The sequence below is a fragment of the Barbatula barbatula genome (genome assembly GCF_947034865.1).
Source record: "Barbatula barbatula genome assembly, chromosome: 1".
In the NCBI taxonomy this organism is placed as follows: domain Eukaryota; kingdom Metazoa; phylum Chordata; class Actinopteri; order Cypriniformes; family Nemacheilidae; genus Barbatula; species Barbatula barbatula.
This window is the reverse complement of record NC_136766.1, coordinates 19,868,424-19,889,738: the sequence shown is the minus strand read 5'-3', so window position 1 is coordinate 19,889,738 and position 21,315 is coordinate 19,868,424. Positions and strand designations below refer to the sequence as shown.

At 41.0% G+C, this 21,315-nt stretch overlaps 1 protein-coding gene across 1 annotated transcript in view; it reads left to right on the top strand.

Moving 5' to 3' along the window:
- The window catches only part of fam189a1 (family with sequence similarity 189 member A1), a 108,873-nt gene that overhangs the window by 43,399 nt on the left and 44,159 nt on the right, over positions 1 to 21,315 (top strand). Inside the window, exon 2 of the mRNA XM_079468225.1 lies at positions 6,740 to 6,796. Within this exon, the coding sequence (XP_079324351.1) occupies positions 6,740 to 6,796 (57 nt within the window). The remainder of the gene's footprint in view (positions 1 to 6,739; positions 6,797 to 21,315) is intronic.

Genomic DNA, 21,315 nt, shown 5'->3' with positions numbered 1-21,315 from the left:
AAAGACCAGCCTCCTGCACCCTTAAACTCTGCAGACCGCATTCACATTACACTCAACACACAAATCACTATAAGTTTAGGCTGAACAGACACAGGTTTTTCGAACTTCATCCAACACTGTTTGACACTATGCAGGGCTCCCTCAGGTCTTAGTGTTGTCTCCAGATTTGTATTTTCTCTGGTCCATTTGCAGAATTGAACAGAATCACCAAACTTAAATAAGTTGTCATTTGTGGAATTTGTGATATGGGTCATCTTGCATATGTGTACAGTATTACAGAACCCGGGTAATTGACTGAAGGACTTTCTCTCCTTTCCTAATGCTGCTGACTGAGCTAAAAGGCTTTAGTGGCTAGTGTCAGCGAAGTGGCGTGTCTTAATCCTGTTGAGAGCGCAGCCGAGGGTGAAATCCTTCTTTGATTATTGCTTGCTATCGTTGCCTCTTTCCAGAAAACAATTTCTCTACTGACTGGACCGCACAGGCAGGAAATAACCACCAATACTTCCCATCCCGGGTATAATATGTGCTCTCCTGCATCTCTGGAGTTGATGTTGGGGATAGATGGCTACAGATGTTCTAAGATTGTCACGTATTATAGCTGTCCTCAGATAAAGCCAATAAACATCCTACAGTTAATTGATAGTTCACCCAAAAATGAAAATTGATTGATGATTTACTCTTCCTCGAGTTGTTCCAAACCTGTATAAATGTCTTTGTTCTGTTGAACACAGAGTAAGACATTCAGAAGAAATGTTAGCAGTTTTCAGTTCTGTGACATTGACGACCATTGTAGGGAAAATTTTAATGGTAGTCAGTGGTGCCCCAGAACTGTTTGCTTTAGTAAATTCAACAGAACAAACAAAAATAGCAGTGAATTGGTGAACTGAAAAGGGCTGACCTTCTTCCAAAGAGCTGTGTGTTCAGCAGAATAAAGAAATGAGGATGAGTAAATGGTGACAGAATTTTTATTTGTGGGTGAACTATCCCTTTAAGTAAATCATAAATATCACATAGATACATTTAAAAACATGAGAAATTAATGCTCTCAGCATGTTAACAGTTAAGTATGCATATTTCTAAATTCATAATATATTAAAACAATTAAAAGCAAAGTGTGTGTAAAAGTTATTTTAATTACATTAATTTATAATCAGTCACTAACTAGATTACAAGAAAGAATCCAATACCCCATTCAGCCAAAATAATTATTTAGAAGGCCTAAATATTCTGAATATACAGCCATTCATCTCTTTCAATATTATGTTTAACTGACTCTCTCAACATCTCACTTGTGGTTTCGTTTTCTTCCTCTCTATTGCTGCTGTAAAGAGGATCAATAATTCAAGAGAGCAAATAAAACATGAAGAAGTACTTCTCTTAAGCATCAGTCTCAAAAACACACACACATTTTTCTCTCATAAAATGTAATGTCGCGTCATATTTGCGATAGAAACTCATATGAGTTGCAGAAAGATCTTAATAATGACACCAAATTACCATTTAAATTAAACCTTTCTTGGCTCCCAGAGGCTAGACTGAGTGGAGTGTAAATACAGACTTCTAAAATAAATACAAAATTCTAGGTAAATATTAGGAGGAATTCAGCAGAGCTAATGGTGCCCGCAGATTTTGTTTATTTGCATGCACTGTCTGGATGATCACCTGATTTACCAAAGGAAATATGTAAATCGAGGGACTGCACAAATATGGCCAAAGAAATGTTTTGGTTTCTTTGCTGCTCCATCACTGCACTCTATGAACCAGAATTGGCTCTTAAAATCCATTCTACCAACTAGTTGCTGCCCCGATCACTTGAAATTAACATGATTTGCATAGGCTTTCCATGAATAACCTCACCAATCAGATAATCAACACGGCTGGCTTTCTATTACTCATCTCACCAATCATCCCACCAGCTCGGGAGAAAACCCTTACAAATAAACAAGATGCCTTACCTGCCTTCTCTCTACATTTCTGCAGCATCACTACACATTCAAGACGCACATCATAGACCCCAAACATGATCTACATATCATCTTGGTTAAATGAGTTACAACAAATCTAATAATTATACTAGTTAAAATGTTTAAGACAGATATATTAACAAGAACATCAATACATGGTAAGGTTATAAATGGATATATGTACATTTCTATATAAATGTATATAGGACTGTATGTCTGGTCCCAAAGTGAATAAAGAGAGTGCATTTCCCTACATAGCATGGGTCGTAAAATAGTCTTATCTTGATGGTTTGGTGTGGGTTGCTGTGTTCACCAGATATCTGGTCCTGCGCATGTTAGTTGCAGATTGGGGGTAGACCCCCTGGTGACTATCTTGCTGACTGTGTGAGGGGTGAAATTGTAATATTTATGAAATTTAACTTGTTCTTGCGTGTCTGACCTGTCTCAGGCACTACAGTTGGCATCTGTAAACAATAATGCTGGTAAAGCTCACAAGATTGCAGTATTCTGTCCCAATTTGGCAAACGGCACGTCTTGTTATAACTTTTCACTTGTAGCGTAAACGTTAGTGTCGCACGAATGGCTGTATATACTGTATATCAATTTGCGAAGTGAAACATCATCTCGGGTGAAATAATTCATTAAATAGTTCCATTTAGTTGCTTTTTATGTTATATAGCTGATACTGTTACTATTTTTGTTTTCGTATATGAAAGCATTCTTATTAACTGCAGGAGCAGTTAAGATGGGTGAATACAATCTCTCTATTTTTGGAAAATATATTTTGCTCTGTCCTCTGTTCACTTCACGTCACCGCTGCTGCACTCTAAAGTGAGATATGGACGACTTTTCTCAGCATCTGTACTGCTCAGTGAGCGGCAGTGAGCCAACCGTAAGCTCTGAGAGCTTCCAAGAGTCACTACTGGTTGACTACAACCTGTCTGTATCATGTAATCAGCACTCACGCAATCGTTACATCTAAGTGAATGTAAACAGCAGAATGTATCAGTAGCCTATATCTGACCAGTGCTTTAAGTGCAAGGACTCCTCCATTGCTTGTCTGCACAAGAAATGGTTCTTGTCACAACCTGAACATAACTGGATCTCCGACATATGACCCCAGACGTAAGTGATAACTGAATGTAAACTGTGTTTGACACAAACAGCAATTTGAAGATTTAACAGGATTTTATTGCGTAATTAAGAACGTTTGGTTGATGGTGACATGCTCACCCATGCTCTGCAAAGCCCAGGTACCACCTACACATTTGACCTAGTCTCAGTATCAGACCTCAGTCTCAGTCTCAAATGTCTGAAGCATTTGGCAGATTTTTCTCGGAAACGCTTCAGCTAACTCAAATAAATTGAATTTAACAAGGCTGTGTGGCATTAGTGATGCCTTCCAACTGAATAAAAAAGCTGTCATGTTCATATCAGTGATAATGAGAATTCATCACGATTGACTAAACGCTGGATTCCACATAAACTCATAATGGTTGTTGTAAACACAGGAAGCCTTAGTGAACGCACAACGGTCTGTTATTGCAGTGATGTTTCCACTCTCATAAACATCTTGCCATGCGAAACCAAACAAAACATCTTTCATACAGGCTTTTGGGCGACCCCTGGCCAGAAAAGCAGACAAAGTTCCCAGATCTTCAGTATAAAGGTCTGGCTACATGATACCAAATTTGATCACAACCACATTCCGATCAAACCCCTGCTCCTGCCCTCACGTGAAAGGGCCTCAGGTTACCAGGCTGCTGTAGTAGGGGCTCGGCAAGCCCGGTTCCGCACCTCAGACTCCGCCATTGCTTGCCCCCGACTGTTAGCCCCTGGCTGCTTCTCCACTCAGCCAAGCCCCCTACCGCAACTTTACCAGCGCTATGCTGGCCCAACCACCACAAGCTGACTCAGCAGCACGAGCATGCCTCCGCTGGTGGCACAGACCTATATTTAGCACTTCCTTTTTGAATTTTCTGCCCTGTCCATGGCCCGCTACCCCTCCGTCGAACTCTAGCATGAGGCTGCCTATACTAGTGGCACAGGGTCTGGCTTTCTTGCCTCCTGAATTTTCTTCCAGCTTTGACCCAGTAACAGACGTTGCGGTTGCCTTCTTTTGACGCACATGCCCTGGCAGTCTCCCCTCCTGACTTTCCATCTCTTTTCGCCCAAGGAGCTGACCCAAACGCAAGGCTGCCTCCACACATGGCCCCGGTGGCCATCTTCCTTCCTCCTATCTCTCTGTCTTCCCTCTCAGCCTACCTGCATCTCCGACACCCACAGGTTAAACTCCTTTCCGGCCTGCTCTTCGCAGACGACTCCAAAAACCCAACAAATCAGTTCTGGTTCCAAAAACACCTATCATCCATTTCTGACCATTTCTCCAACCACTCCTTCCATCTTCTCTGTGCCGCTGCAGACACAATTATTCAATAAGCCAGTATCGACGCAGTGACGGGCCCAGCAGAGGCCGTGCTTCCATCTCTCTCTGCCGCAATAGACACTACTACCCCAGAAGCCGGTATCAACGCAGCGACTCAGCACTGCCGCAGCACTGCCACAGTATTGTTGCTCCCACAGGAGCCCAGTCCTCTTCCTCCAAGGCCACTGCAGCTTCTCCTACCTTCACTCCCTCAAGAGCCGTCTTCTTTACTCAGCACTACTGCAGTATTGTTGCTCCACATCTTCCTTCCTCACTGCCGCAGCAGACTAGTAAAGAGCCATCAACCTCAAGCCGGCCTCAGTTTGGGAATCACATTGCTCCGGCTGCTATCCCAGGCTAATAGCATTTTATGAAGAATGTGTGAGTCCGGGGCACACACTGGGCACTCTGCACTGACCACAAAACCACTGAAAAAGAGGCCAATCCCAACATAACACCCACATTACAGTCGGGATGTATGCCCCCAAAGTTACATATATTGTCTATCTGCCCACGTTCTAGGCTAGCCGGACATGCACGGCTGAATCATCGGAAGTTCTACAGGTATTGTGAGTAGGGTTTGCCGATGTCTAACAAATTGGCATTGGACGATGTCTACAGTGAAACCTTGTGATGGACGATGACATCATTGTCTTTTTTAAACAAGTAGTTATGAAGTGAGTTATTAAGTGACTTCTCAGTTATAAACTCAAACAACGCAAGCTGAGCGTATTCTTTAAAAAGCACAAGCAGCATAGTTATAAAGTCTGACGCATCTGATCTGTATTGTGTAAGTTTATATGAAGCACAGAGCAGCAAGATTCCTGTGACAAAAGTGAAAGGGACAGTTTTTCGAACCTGGGACAATATCAAGCAGTGATACCGAGGGGGCAATTTTGACTATATTGCCATTAGAACCTCTGCCGCAAGCTGTAAGCAGTGATCTTATCCACTTCTTCCATTTCACGCCTGACAGTAGCGATGTGTTTTCTGTGCGAGCTAGTGGCATGAGCCGGCACAGCAAAACAGCTTATTAGAGCAGAGCTCAACATTAATAATCATGACCCTTCCAAATAAGGTAATAGCAGACCTTTTCATTCTAGGGACAAATCCTGTGGTTGAAAATGGACATGTAAAATAGTTTCTGGATCATTTTTGCACTACCTTCTATGTAGATATCAGAGAATAATTTAACATATTGTATCTTTGGCACCTTTAATTTATGCTCAAACATGAAGGATATTTTTAATTTTACAGTAAAGGTTTCATAGTTTGCATTTTAAAATTTTAAATAAAAAATTTGAAACAGTTTTTAGCTGAACAGTTGCATATAATGTACATAATAGTAAGAAAGTATTTGATTTTAATAGGTATCAATATAATAGGCTTCTCTTGAGGAAGACAAACATGATTTTGTTTTGCGAGTTGTAATTTACATAAAAGTGTAGTTTTCCTTTTTGTGCTTAAAGAAATTACTATAATTATGGCGTAGTGGTATTCCAGTGTAGACATTGCCTTGTTAGTGAATAAAATGCAGGTGTTTGTACTTAAGTAAGCCTATTTTACAACATTTCCTACATTTCCATGGAGATTCATTTAGAGACCAGGACAAGATCATGTTCATGTTCAAGGCTTTTCATGTACACTATATACTCAATGAAATTTTCTTTGGAGTTTTGTTTTCTTCTGCAATTCTTCTCTTGTTTGTTAATGCTAATCCCATGGCTGTGCACACGCTAACCTAATCCCATAATCTCCACATCAATTGTTTCCTCAGTATCACAAATCGTTCACCCTTTTGCAAACAAAATAATTGTATTGTCTTAAAGTAGTTTTTTTACTTATGAAACACTTTGTATAGCAATGGAATTGCTTCTGAAGGTTTTTTTCTAACATTGTGAATGTTGAAAAGATTTAATTCCCATGATACACGTTTTGCCCTGCACCTGCTTTGAAGCCATTTGTTGATGCGAGGTGCTGCTGTGGTCACAGCGCAGCACAGAGGTCTCATTGGAAAGAGTGTGAATGAGAGAGAGAGAGGGCTCTGCAAGTTGTGAGTTAACTGTGAGTTAAAGGGTACAGGAGCATATGAAAGAGAGAGAGAGAGTATAATGAAGGGTGAAGGCAAAAAGACAGAGAACGGACGAGTGCTTGAGGCTCTTACAACAGTGTTCATGTAAGCGCTCATTTTTTCACAGAAGTCCCACTGAAATCAAGATCACCGGATAATTCCCCGCTCATGAAATATTAAAAGTGACCAGTGAGAGAAAAGACGTCCTGCTGCTTCTCGTAGTAACTGTGCAACACAGTTGTTTTTGCTCACTACAAAACGATTTTCTTTTCATTTCAGGTGCTTTTGTCTGGACTGATTGGTGTGGTGTCGTGGAAAAGGCCCCTTTCTTTGGTGGTAAGAAATATATTGTCCTTATACAGTATGTGCTGTTTGGGTTTTTTCAAAACTTCCAATAATGTGAATTGAAAGAATTTATTGGTTAAAAATATATTTTACAAGCTATGCAAATCTGTATTGTTTTTTATAATACATAGCATACATATGCATTGTACGTGACAAATGGCATTAGCATGAGTTGGATACATTTACATTTAGTCATTTAGCAGACGCTTTTATCCAAAGCGACTTTCAAAGAGTTCGGGGAGCAATAAGCGACATGTCATACAAAGAGCAATAGTACAATAGGTGCTAATACAAAGTTTCTATTTTCAACAAAAGCTAGACCACTACCTGTTGAGAGAAGAGGGTTAGTGTACTTTTATTTATTTTTCATTTGTCTTTCAAGTATTTGCCGAAGAGGTGTGGTTAAAGTAGTTTTTTGAAGGTTGTACTCCCATATCATGCAGTGTACCGAATTTAGCCTACAGGCTAATTTCCATCCTCAGTCCCTCGGCAGGTAAACATAAATATAAAACACACACACACACACACACACACACACACATATATATATATATATATATATATATATACACAAAACACTAGCGCAATATAATATAGTTACTTTTACACATCCCATCAGAGCAAGAGAGAAATAAATCAAAGGTCACAAAATTGTTTTAATTTAAATAAAATTGTAATAAAAAAATCAATAGACGTACACACCCTGATTTATTCAGATAGAATATTCCAATTGGTAAGAGCTTTCACTGAGAAGGAAGGAAGTCCAAAAGCAGAGCAACAAAGTGGAACCACACAGTCACTAGTAGAAGATGAAATGGGGGGGCCAGACCATTTGAGACTTTATAAACCATAAACAGATTTGAAAAAAGTTTAAAATTGTCAAAAGTTAACAATTTATGTTTCTCTAGAATCCTACAATGTTGATAAGAAGTAGGGTTCTTAACTAAAATGTTTAAAAAGAAATTGTAGTGGTTTGATGACTCTTCATGACTCATGCTGTAACGGTTTGTGCATGGAACACTCCAGAAATGCAGATAATATAGTTTGATATAATACAAGGAGACACCGGAAAATCACAACGCCTTACACGTACAATTAGGGATGGGTATCGTTAAGGTTTTAACGGTATTACTACTTTTATCGATACCACTTATCGATCCGGTACTTTAACGGTACTCTTATCGGTACTTATTGTTGTGTTTTTTTATGAAAGACAAAACTAAAGCTGGAGTTGTTTTCACTATTTAAAACATTCTTTACTGACCTAACATATCTTATTTCATCGCTACAAATAAATTTTTAGGTAAGCTCTGCTTTACAATTTTAAATGCAGTACTGTGAAAGCATTTTTAATGTTTAAGATTTATTTAGGCTACTGCTGATTTAAATGTAGGCTATTTTTTATGTGGTGTTTGTTTATTTAATTATAACATACTAATTTAAAGAAACCTTATGCAATGTTTATGTCGGTGTTATTTAGGAAGACTGCTAGGCTAGCATACGTACATGAGGACGTGGATGATGAACTATTAGCTAGGCAGTCGAAAATGTTGCATTTTTCTGTCTGCACATAATGCACATTAGAAAGATGTTTTGCCAGATTACTAGTGTTTCTGCTCTTACAAGCAAAAATCTTGTTGCACTTGCATTGTCTGCATCCACTCAAGTGAAATGTAGCCAGACTTTAGACCGTTTGATTCTCTCTGCCATTGTCGCTCTATTAATCGCAAGCTTTCGTGTTATGTTTGCACGCTCTTGTGTTGTGTGCGCGCGAGCTCTGTGTAGTGTGGGACAGACGGACATTTCGCGTGCGAGATTGCGAATAACGATAATGCAGGTAAATGTCTTTAATATTATCGCAAATTAGAAATTGTTTGTCAGTGAAAATATGCTAGGTAACGTTTATTTAGCAATAATAAATAGGAAATGTTTTTCTTAATTTCTCCAGTACCGACAGCAGAACCGTTAACGTCAGAGCTTATCGATACTTCGGTCTTTCATAATTTAGCCCCAGAACCGAGTAAGTACAGGGTTTCGGTACTCATCCCTACGTACAATATCAGACAAAGAACTGAACTAAGAAGAGAACTTAAATAAGACAGATAAAAAAGGGTAGACAGGTGATGGAAAATAACAATTGATGCCCAGGTGATGGGAATAAACAAAAGATGTCCAGATAATGGGGATCAGGTGAGACTGGTACAAAGAATTATGGGAAGTGTAGTCCAGTGGTGAATGAGTGTAGACAGTAGACGTGACAGTACGCCCCACCCGAAACGCATTCAGGAGGGGGGCGGACTTCAGTTGACGACAGGTGGTGAAGGGAGGCAGATGACCAGATGAACCCAGGTGGTGATGATGGTGAGAGAAGCCAGGGTAGAGACCGAAGGGAGCCGGAGCAGGGGGAGCCTGTTGGGACCCAGGCCACAGCCAGGATGGTGACCCACAGAGGAGCAGATGAAGGGCCGAGTCATGAGGAGGATAGGCTGATGCCTTCAGGGGGCTGACTGACGCAGGTGGAGGCTGTGGTGGAGACGGAGAGCTGATCTGCCAGGGTGACAGTTTGGATCTTGAGGGCCAGGGTGGAACCGACTGCTCAAGGGACCCAGGCAGAGACAGAGATCCGGGAGTACGCAGTCGAGCCAAGTTGACTGAGGACCAAGGTGTAGATGGAGGCGGGAGGAGCCTAACAGAGCCGGTTGGAAAGAGTGAAGAGGCACAGCCAAATGAGTGGAATCCAGAGCCGATGGCGGTTCGATGACCGACCAAGGCAGAACCGGAGGGACGAGGGAGCCCGGTGAACCTGGTGGACAACCGAGTGATGGTGGATATGAGGGAGCTTGGAGCCGAGGTGGAGCCAGGGGGTCGATGGGCTGATACAGAGTCGGGACTCAGAGGCTGAGGACGGAGAAGAGGGATCTTCCAGCCAAGAAGCTGAAGGAGACGAACCCACAACACAGATGGTTAGCAAAGGGTGAGCAGAGGGACTGGCAGGATGCAGCGGCTGAAGTGGTGATGCTGACAGGGAATGAGGAGGTGGGAGAGGGAGGCTGGGTGGTTGTGAGTTCAAGCTTTCTTGTGGATTCTGGGACAGTGTGCGCTGCCCACACACACCATATTGCGACTCCCAAAATAGGGAATGCCAAGGGCAGAGAAACTACACCCATAGAGGTAGCAGGGCAGACAGACGATTCAGGACAAACAGACAGTAAACAGGGCACTCCCAAATTTACCCAGGAGCCGGGTATACGCTCACCCTCAGCGGTGATGCAGTTGACTTTCCTCCATACCCTCGATCTCCAATGTTTCATTCACCGTTGTGCATGCTGTAGCCGGCTCTTGCACCTGGTCGGACGTGCAGTGCGGCTCTTGGGCAATCCTTAAATGTCTAAGTCGCTCCTATGGCGATGGCTCTTGGGTTGCGTCGGGCTCTGGCTCTCAGTCTATGGTCGGCTAAGGCGTATGCTCAGGACAGCGGGGTGTTGTAGGGCTGGGCTCTGGGTCCAGAGTGTGACTGAGCAGCGAGTTGTTACTCACTAGCACCCATTCCACAAACTCGGCGAAACTCCCCTGAGGACCATCTCCGGACAACTGTGCTCTGCACGCCTTGTTCAGGTTTTGTTCAGAAAGTACAGAGGCAGTCCTCAGGGTAGTTGGTACGAACGGAAAGTTCGTCTTGTATGATCCTAAAGGAAAAATTTCCCCTGCTCCAGCAGTAGAAGGGGAACGGCCAGGTTATCCATGACAAAAACATAGAGAAAAAAACGGAAAGAGGGTAAACGGGAAGACGCTTACACTTTTCTTTCTTTCAGTCTGGTATTCTGTAACCGTTCGGTGCAGGGAACACTCGAGAAACACAGATAATAAGGAGACACAGGAAAAAGTACAACACCATATACGTACAATACCAGACAAAGAACTGAACTAAGGACAGAACTTAAATAAGACATTAGATAACGAGGGGTAGACAGGTTATAGGAATTAACAAAAGATAACCAGATGACAGATGCAAAGGATTATGGGAAGTGTAGTCCGGTGGTGAATGAGGGCAGACAGTGGACTTGACACCAGCATGTTAAACAGTATGATAGATGAGAATAAATTGTAGCGTGCATGAAGGATTGTACAATTGAACTGTACAAATTATATTTTATGGTTCTCACCAGTTTATTAATATGTTCTTGTAGTTCATATTTCAATCCAGCATCAAACCTAAATAATTTAGCTCTGTAGCAGTTTAAATATTCTCACCATTAAAACAAGCATTCGTTTTAGAAAAAAACATAGCTTTTGTTTTACCTGTATTCAATGACTGCTCTAACCACTGCGTAATCCAATCCATCACAACCTTTTAGCTTTGCCTCCACACTATTGTGGGAGATTGTTAATATACAAGCTAAATAATAAGGGTCCCAATATTGCTCCTTGGGTAACACCCATTGTTCAATTTAAATAAGCAGCCAAAAATGTTTATTCTCTCAAAATTTACTTGCCCTCACCCTAATGTTGTTAACCAGCACCATTGTGACCATGCAATCGAAGTGAATGTGTGCTGGCAATGTTCGGTTACCAACTCTTTTTAAAATATCTCCTTTTGTGTTTTGCAGAAGAAACAAAGTCATACAGGTTTGACAATTACAGGGTAAGGAAAGGATGACCAAATATTTATTTTTTGGTAAACTATTCATTTAAAACAAAAAATGTCTGTTTTATGTGATAGTTGTTCTTGAGTCTCTAATTTGACTTGAGCCATTAAAGGGATAGCTTATCCAAAAATAAAATTGTTGATTAATTTACTCACCCTAGTGTAATTTTAAACCAGTATGACATTCTTTCTTTAGCAGAACACAAAAGAATATATTTTAAATAATATTGGTAACCAAACAACATTTTCTGTTTGATTTTTAAAAAGTAACACATATCTTATAAATGTGTTGTTTTTAACACTATAACGCAAAATTTGTAGTTAAAGGAAAATAATTTTTGATGTTTGTAAGTGTAAGTTTTGTCTCCCGTTCATAACATGCTGTTTCCAGTAAGTGACATGCACACGTACAGTTTGTTGCACTTACAAATCATAGTTTTCCTATTTGCCCTGTGCCTGAGTGTTGCTGCAGATTTGTTCGTCTGTGTGTTGATGAGGCATTATCCGTGCACACATTGTCAGGAGATAGCTGAAGCGCTCCTGATTGCCTGTCATGTAGTGCTCTGTAGACAGTGCCAGTGTGTGAGCATGCACAGTTTCAGCCCTATAGTCAGTTGTGGAATGGGATGTAAAGTGTATGATTTGAGTTTTGCTCTGTTCAGCCAGCCGTTCTGCTCATGCATAATTGCGATGGCGATTGGGTGTGGTGGCTGTACTTTTTCAGGGCTGTTGTACTGTTGGATCGGCTGGCTCCTGAGGGAGCATTAATTGAGGATGTATGAGTTTACAGATTGCAAAATGGCTGGGATGTTGTTAAGTCCATACCCTGACACAAAATCTCCCACGTGAGACAAATGCATACACACACACACACACACACACACACAGGGAGTTTGGTTCTCAGTGGTTCACATTGCGGCGGTCATACTTGTGCACATTAACTAGCCTTTAAACTGCAGTTTTTCAACAGACTGCCAATACTGGCAGCACTGATTCAAAGCATGCTCGGCTGTTCTCTTTATTACTGAACTGTTTACAGAGGATTGGCGTGACTTATTAAATCACTGCTCAAATGTGTTCCATTATTGATTTAAAGCTTTTGAGGTTGGCAAAAAGACAAAAGCTGAATATATTCGAAAGCTGGCACTTTTCGTGTTTGGATGGAACATGTTTTGCTGTTGTCTTGACTTAATTTGTGCATTATATATTTTGGTTATTATAGGAATAGTTCACCCTCAAAATGAAAATTCTGTCATCATTCACTCTAAGGGCTAAGGAGCACGATCCGTCTTGGCTATGCAAATAATTAATTTAAATCATTTTTACTCGGTATGGAACTCGACTCTTACGGTTTACGACTGAGCACACACAGTCAGTGATGAAATGCTTGAACCTTTTCAAGGGACAACCAAGGGTGCCCCTGAAACTATTTCAGAGGCTCCTGGGGCACATGGCGTTCTCGGTGGGGGTGGTCCCCATCGGGTTGTGGCACATGAGACCGCTCCAGCAATGGCTACAGAGTCTGGTTCCCTGAAGAGCGTGGCAGACCAGCAGCAGGCATGTTACCATCATTCCTTTTTGCAGACAGACCCTAACCCCCTGGTCTTCAATTACCTTTTTACGGACAGGGGTTCCTCTTGGGCAGGTTTCGAGGCGTATCGTGGTGACAGACAGACACCTTCCTTGAGGGTTGGGGTGCTGTGTGCAACAGGCATGCAGTGTTGGGTCAGTGGACGGGCCCCTGCCTGCGTTGGCACATCAGTTGCCTAGAGTTGTAGGCTGTGCTACTTGCACTGAAGAGGTTACAACCTCTAATGCAGGACAAGCATGTGCTGGTCCGGTCATACAGCGCAAGTGTCGAGGCGTATATCAACCACCAGGGTGGCATTTGCTCACAGCAGTTATCACAACTCGCCCAACACCTTCTCCTGTGACTCTGCTAGCCACACACATCCCGGGCAGCCTGAACCAGACAGTCTGCTTTGTAGGTCAGCAAAAGGGGAGGCCTGTCTCCAAACAGAGGTTGGCGCACTGGATCATGCCCAGTCCCAAGATCGCAGCGGTGTGGGCACATTCCACCCGGGGTGTGGCCTCCTCATTGGCACTGGCTCAGGGCACCTCTCTGAAAGACATATTAAGAGCTGCGGGTTTTACGGCCTCCGCATGGAACCGGTGTCAGCCCGAGTCTTGAATGGTACCAACAGGTGAGGCCGGAGGCTCGTACACCCGGGGTGTGGCCTCCTCGTTCCGCCTGGCTCAGGGTGCCTCTCTAACAGACATATGCAGAGCTGCGGGTTGGACTAAGCCCAGTACCTTCGCAAGGTTTTACAGCCTCCGTATGGAGCCGGTGTCAGCCAGATTCTTGCATGGTACCAACAGGTGAGGCTGGCGGCCAGTTGCACGTACGCCTGTTGACGCACCTACCCCTCCTTAGGTGGGTTATTGTGCTATTCAGCCTCCCTTCTTCCCCCCATTGGCCGAAGAATTAGCATTCCATCCATCACCAAGCACTTCTTAGGCCGGGTGTTACTTGAGCATCTAGCTTATAGCTCTAACCGGACCTAGTGCTCCACATGTAGTAACCCCCCCACAGGGCAGGTCCCTCAGATGTATCCTCATGATCTGGCTCCCATGTTGGTAGTCCATGACCTCTCCTAGGTGGACCTCCACCTATCTCGGCACTCCCTCACAGTCTGCACATTTCTCCCATAAGTTCTCTCCTACTGGCGAGACCATGGGTTTTTCAAGCTCTGGGACCCCTACCTCACCAGTGGAAGGTTACAATTTTGTGCTTGTCCTTAAGTCTGACATACCCAGGCCAGTTAGCGGCGCTCCGCTAGAGAGACAGCGCCATGACGTTTTCATAGGAACCCCATTCTCTCGACACAACGTCGAGAGACCGACATAAATGGAACGTATTGGTTTCATATGTAACCTCCGTTCCCTGATGGAGGGAACAAGACATTGTGTCCTTCATGCCACAACCCTAGCCGCCGCTGCAGCAGTCAAGAGACGATTCTCAGGCTCCTCAGAAAAGAAGGTGAACAAATGCAGCACGCCATCTTCCTTCGATACCCGTATATCCGGGGCGTAGTCCGGCATGCAAATTTAATTTGTCAATTTCATTGGTCTTTTCAAGTCAGTCATAGATGATAGGTTCTCAAGTCAAACCCTGTTCTGTCGACACAACGTCTCTTTGCCTCCATGGGGAAAAGGAGGTTACATACATAACTGAGACGTTTTCCATTCTATTGCACCTTTAAGCATTATTTGAATTTTTTTAAAATTGCTTTGATGTGTTCAGTGTAAATAGCTGTGGGACGCGGTACAACGCAATGTGACAGCGGTTCCATCTGGTGTAGTCTATACAGGCACAGGCTAAAGGATGCATCAGTGAATCTCTGTCAGACAGCCCACCAGTATTCAGTTCTCTTTCGCGCTTGAATGAACAAAACCACACAAGATCCTCTGAAAGCCCATTTTGTCTAGTATTTTCATAAGAACAGAAAGAGTTTAACGTGTTAAATAAATTCCTAATTAATGCAAAGAGTTTTGAAAATGGGAAAGGGCGTCAGATTTGCTTGTGGCAGCTCTTAAAGGGGCCGCATTCGTAAACCATCTGCTGTGACTCATGTCTAATGTTAATCAAAGAACAAAAGAAAAGAGGAATTCAATGCCCTTTGTAGCTTTAATGAGAACACTCATTTATTTAAGAATTCAGCATTAAAGACTGTAAAGTGAGAACTTTATTCAATTTCTGCATATTTCCTACCTGTTAGACATGGTAGCTCTCAATTATAATGTTCTTCAATGTTGAACGGCTACAATTAATTTACTATTCAAATAAAAACAAAAAAATACATTTAATGGAGATATTAGTTGCAGTACAAATATCAGACTTTCAGGCTTTCATTCTTAAAAGGATGTTGTTAAAGTAATCAGTTGTTTCTACATTAGTTTGGAAGTTAAATGTGAAATTACTATAATGTAAAAGTATATTTTAAAATATTAATGGTATGTGTGATTAATCATGCTTCATTTTTAAAACGATTGACGGAATAATGTTTTTCCTAAAGCACATTATAAATGTGAGAGCATTTAACATTTGAGCTTACATTCAATGAGCTAAAAACAATATTGCAGTTTACAGGCCATGTTTACAAGTAAGACAATGGCCGAGGCCAGGGGAAAAGGAACTACAAGAAAAAAAGACACATTTGGGACAGTTGGGAGTTTAAAGAACCCCTGAGCTTAAAACAAAATGATAATTGAATATTAATTTCATTAAAGTCCTTACCTGAACACAACATGTGTTATTTTTGTAGTGTCTTGCAGTACAGAAAATGCAGGGGTGATATGACAGCCAGGGCTTATAAGTGTTCAAGACTAGTTGAGGAATCTCTCCCACCTGTAGCCTATTACAGCAGTAAAAGCGAAGATGTGTACAGTCCTGACATATTTGCCATCCAGAGTGTTTTTTCTTGACCTCAGGAACTATCATTGAAACTGCTGCAGGCTCTATAGGGATCATAGATCAGCCCGAGAATTTCCTCAGGCTCACAGGGGGCAAGTGTCTCCATTCGCATGAGCCATCGGCAATAATTGAGTTATCAATAAGGCTGTGTCCATTCAGTCCCGTGACACATGAAAGCACAGTACAGTTGAACACTGTCAAGGTAGAGAAAGATTGATGAGGCTCTCCTGCTATGTACAGTGCGGAGGGGGGAATTAATGAGCTTTTAGGATGTCGAAAAGAGATGAAAGGAGTACATATTCATGTTTTGCAGATAGTGAAAGGGTGGGGAGATACAGTATCAACATAGGCTGATTTTATAAGCACAGTGACAACCACAGTGATTTCTCACCTACAAAAAGGCCACCTTTCATTGGAATAGGATAAATTTACGTTGTAAGGCTAAAATATATGTGTTCTGATGAACACAGGGAAAGATGTTTAGAAAACAAAATAAGATATTTTGAAGAATGTAGGAAAGCAAACCGTCTGGGGCACTTTTGACTATAACATAGTAATGTTTCCGACTATGGTAGTCAGTAGAGCTTTTCACACTGCCCGTAACCCCCGGGTTATCTTCATCCTAAACTCCGCTTTTAACCCCGGGTAAACTAACATTTCACACTTGCAATTTTGAAGCGGGGTTATCCCCGCATTTTACCCAGGGTTATGAAACCCTGCTCCAAAGCAGGATTAGCACCCCTTTTAAAGGGACCATACACTATTTTTATTCAGTCAATTTGACACTGCAGTATTAAACCAATCATGACTGACACCGCAAATATGCAAATTAGAATGTTAACCCAGGGTTTAGTGATGTACAGTGTGAAACATCAGTTTTTGAATACCCAGGGGTTTCTTTTAACCCCAGGTAAATTATAAGCAGTGTGAAATGTGAAACAGATAACCCAGTATTCTATTTATCCGAGGTTTAGAATTACCCAGGGTTTACCATTTCGAGTGTGAAAGGTTTGGTTACAAGCATTCCAAATATCTTTCTCTGTATTCATCAGAACAAGAAATGTATATAGATTTAAAGAGCAACTTGAGGGTGAGTAAATCATTACAGAATTAAAATTTTTGGGTGAACTTTCCCTTTAAGATATTTTGTCATTCCTTACAAATTATATTAAATCTGAAGACTTTCTTAATGGACAATTATATGTTGTTGTAGGGTTCTTGAGTAGAAATCTATAATTCATCGGGCAGCAACTCAACAGTGTCTTTGCATCAAGCCATCTGTCTTAACTCTTGAATGTTCTCAGTGTTTACATAAGATCCTGGTAGTCTTCACCCTGATGCATGGAGGCCTGCGAGACCTTCATGATATTGATGCTCCTGCTATCTGAGAAAGCATTTAAGATGTCATTAAACCGCTCGTTTTTTATTAATGAACGTAGCAAATTCCTGCTAAATGGCATGTAAACAAGTGAAAGTTGCAAAGCTGCTGTTTAATGGATCTGTGACTTTCCACAGATGTGTGACAATAATGGTTGCCATAAAGCTGTGGTTAAAATGAATTCAAATGAGCCTGGATGCTATAATGAAATATTAAAACTTGTTTCTGTCCTCTTAGTCAAAATGTATTTAGATTAACTGTTTTTGGGGAGTGATGGCACATTAAGCGAAGCTATGATGTCAATGACGGGTTTTCATTAGTAGTGCAAATTGTTACAGTAAGTACAGTGTTGCGCCTAGTCCCATTGAAATAAAAAATATGAAATATTGCAGCATTTTATGCCGCCATTTTATGCTGCCAGATAAAAATGCCAGATTATTTCAAATACAAAATATGAAATATTGCAGCATTTATTTTATTTTATTTTACTAACGTGTAATTCTCTTTTAAAAATCCATGTGCCCTAATAATCTTCAGTTAAAATCTTTAAATGCACTTCCACCCTCTATTGACTATCCATCTCAAATGATGTAAGTTAGGCAGCTTGGGTGGAGCATCTGTTAACTCCTACCCTATAACTGTCAGTCCCAGTTCCAAATGCAACGGCTGTTTTATACATACAATCAAATCACAGTTAAAAGAACAAGCCACGCCCCCTATTTGTTCTCATTCTAAATTCCGTTTCACTCAGAATACGGAAGTGAACACAATCACAACTTCTGGTACACAGAGACTTTAAAGGGACACTTCACCCAAAAAAGAAAATTCTGTCATCATTTATTCACCTTCGAGTTCTTCCAAATCTTTATAAATGTCTTTGTTCTGATTAGCACAGAGAAAGATATTTGGAAGATTATATCCAAACAGATCTTGCCCATCATTGACTCCCCTAGTAGGAAGGATTTCGTTATAATTTCTTTGTTCTGTAGAACACCTGAGATGACGTTCTAAAGAATGTAGGACAGCAAACAGCTCTGGGGCACTTTTAACTACCATTTATATTTTTCCTACTATGGTAGTCAAGATCTGTCTGGTTGTATGCATTCTTCCAAATATCTTTCCCTGTGTTAATCAGAACAAAGAAATGTATACAGATTTGGAACAGAGTTTTCACTTTTGGGTGAAGTATCCCTTTTTTTACGGCATGTTTGTATTCACCATTATTACTTTCATGTTCCAAAGTTGTGTTTGTGCAGTTTTTTAAAATAAATATTACTTAAATAAACGTGGGTCAAAATAAATAAATTAACACAAAATAATCCAAAGCTAAATCGTTTTAGGGCAAAGACGAAATGTCCTTTTTGTTAAGGAAGCCAGCAGATTACATTTTCCTCATTTAAGAATTACAGAAATAAAAAAATCGAATCTCATCTAATAAGAGACTCATGCAATAGAAACATGTAAGGGCGAGTATGTTCAATATGAGGTCATGAATATTGAAGCTGCATGAAATATCATGGAACATGTATGTGGTGCAAGGGCATCTCTTTGCTTTGTCCTATGTTCCTCTTTGCTTTTGCATTCATTAACCTTTTCTCTGACAGAATCCAGCCACATTTATGCGTCTCTCTGAGTACCGTGTAATTAATCTGACGCCTATGGGCTGCTTTGAGACTGCAGGTGATATTTCTACACGGAACCAATAGCTTTCAACTCCTCATGACCTCTCACCATATTTCCCCTCCATCACACGTATTCTACTCTCCTAAATATTCCCTTAATATTTCTCTGAATCTTTCTGAATCTTGGTTTTTCTCCCTCCTGGTGGTCCTGTTGCATAGTTTAAATTTGTTCGCTTTTTCTGACTGCTAATCAGATGTTCTGGGTTTCTGCTAGCTTGGAGAATTTTACCTGACAGCGTGAGACTTTGGGATTCAGTATAGGCTCTTCAGTCTTATTGTTTAGAATTGTTTTGAGAACTGAACCTTAGGTCCTAGATTAATATTTTATCTTGTTTGTGGTTGTTGTAAGAATGAATCGTGTGGAGGGCTGCCAGAGTGTATCTGTAGTTTGTTTGTGTGTGTCCCAGGTGTGGTGGGTTTCCTGGTAGAGTGAGTTAATTCAGTTTCTACACTTTCTACTCTCTCTTATATTCTGTCTCATTGCTTTCGTAGAGTTCAAGATTATGTTATATTGTGTAAAAAGAATGTGTGGAGATTCACTATCACACTGCTGACTGCTGATGAAACACAAAGATTGTTTCTCAAGGGTGATCTCATTTGTATCTTTTAATATGTTCCCATGTTAACTAACATTGTATACATTGAATACACCAAGTGTACAGTGTAAATGGAATATTACTTGCATATACAATTTTTAACTTCTAACAAAATAAAAGTTTTATAAAGTTTGTTATTAGACATTAAAGTGTTGCCTGAAGAGGATGGCAAATGTCATCTATTCCTGTTAAGTAGTTCACTGGACCTGCAAGCACTAAAATATTAAAACATACAGTATATAGTGCCCATTTTGTTATCTGTTACGATAGTCACTGTGTCAGCTTATGTTAAATTGACTGTAAAATTCTGTCGTGGACAAGAAACAATGTGGGAGTACTGTATGTCGCTTACCGACTAATATGTCTTTGTACGACATACGGAAGAAGTACTTTATTGTTCCGTTATCTCCACAAAATTCCACAAAGTAGCACCAATGCCATTTTTCTCTTTCAGTTTGTCATGTTTGTTTTTAGAAGAGCATCTGTGCTCCTGTTGGTTACTGTTGGTAATCGTGTACTCTGACAATAAAGCAATCGAATGTTACCAGCCCCGGATTGGCTAATCGGGAGCACCGGGAGAATTCCCGGTGGGCCGGTCAGTTTTTTTGGCCGCGAGGGCCGGTATTGTCATGGCACGGTTGAAATGTGGCTTTCCCTAGGCTGCCTTCACTCACAGCAGCCCTAATCTTTTTATTTATTATTTTATCGCAGCCCCACTCTTTTTTATTTCATATTTATTCGCAGCCCAACTCAGAGCGCAGCCTGCAGGTTAATGATGACGTGATTATCTTTGGCCCCGCCCCCGACAGCGCCACTGCAAGTTGCTCAAAATAAAAAACCGTCAGAAAAAAAAATGGATGACAGAAAGCGCAAAGGCGGAGCTGAAAAGGCCAGAATAAAAAGCAAGAAAGCTCTGGAAACTGACGCGGCCAAATGTTCTAAGCCGACCACATTTTTTCTCAAAACAAATGAAGACGACAAGACGGCCGGTAAGCTAACGTTAAGGTATTTAGGAATAGGAGCATTGCAAGATGCTAGCGGCCGTGCAAAACAAAGTTGTCTCCAAACAATTCACATGTCTCAATAGGTGCAAGCTAGCTCATTGTTAGAGCACCCGTCCCACATTCGGACCGACGTCGGTTCGAAGCCCGCGTTAATTAATGTTTTAGGGTTGTCCATGTTTCCTTGAAGCTACACTTATGCAGAGGAAAAAGAGATGAAACAATCATTAGAAATCATTGTGAAAAAAAGTCAGATAACAGTCCAATAGTTTTATTATTTAATTAATGTTCTCATATTTGTAAAAAATATTTGAAGTTGTAAAACAGACGTTTCATTAAAATAAATTTTAGTGTCATTAGACAGTGCAATACATTTTATTTTAATCTTTTGTAATTTATATTTTTTTCCTTATTTCAATGTTTGGATATTTATGAACACTAATTCTTAAAGAAAATAGATTCTGATACTGTCCGGCTATTTACTGTTCTCATAAATCTTCACTGTGAAGCAAAACTTAGGATACTGTATTTTCACTGAATGACAATGAATTCAAGGCTGTAGAGAACAGTGCGCTATTGCAGACTTAGGTTTTAATTACCATTATTTTAATATAGTCAGTCGTAAACTAAAGTGGGCCGGTCTAAGGCATGAAACTCCAGGGCTGAAAATGAGTCCCAATCCGGCCCTGAATGTTACGGTACAATAATAACACTCCATTTGTTTATGACACACA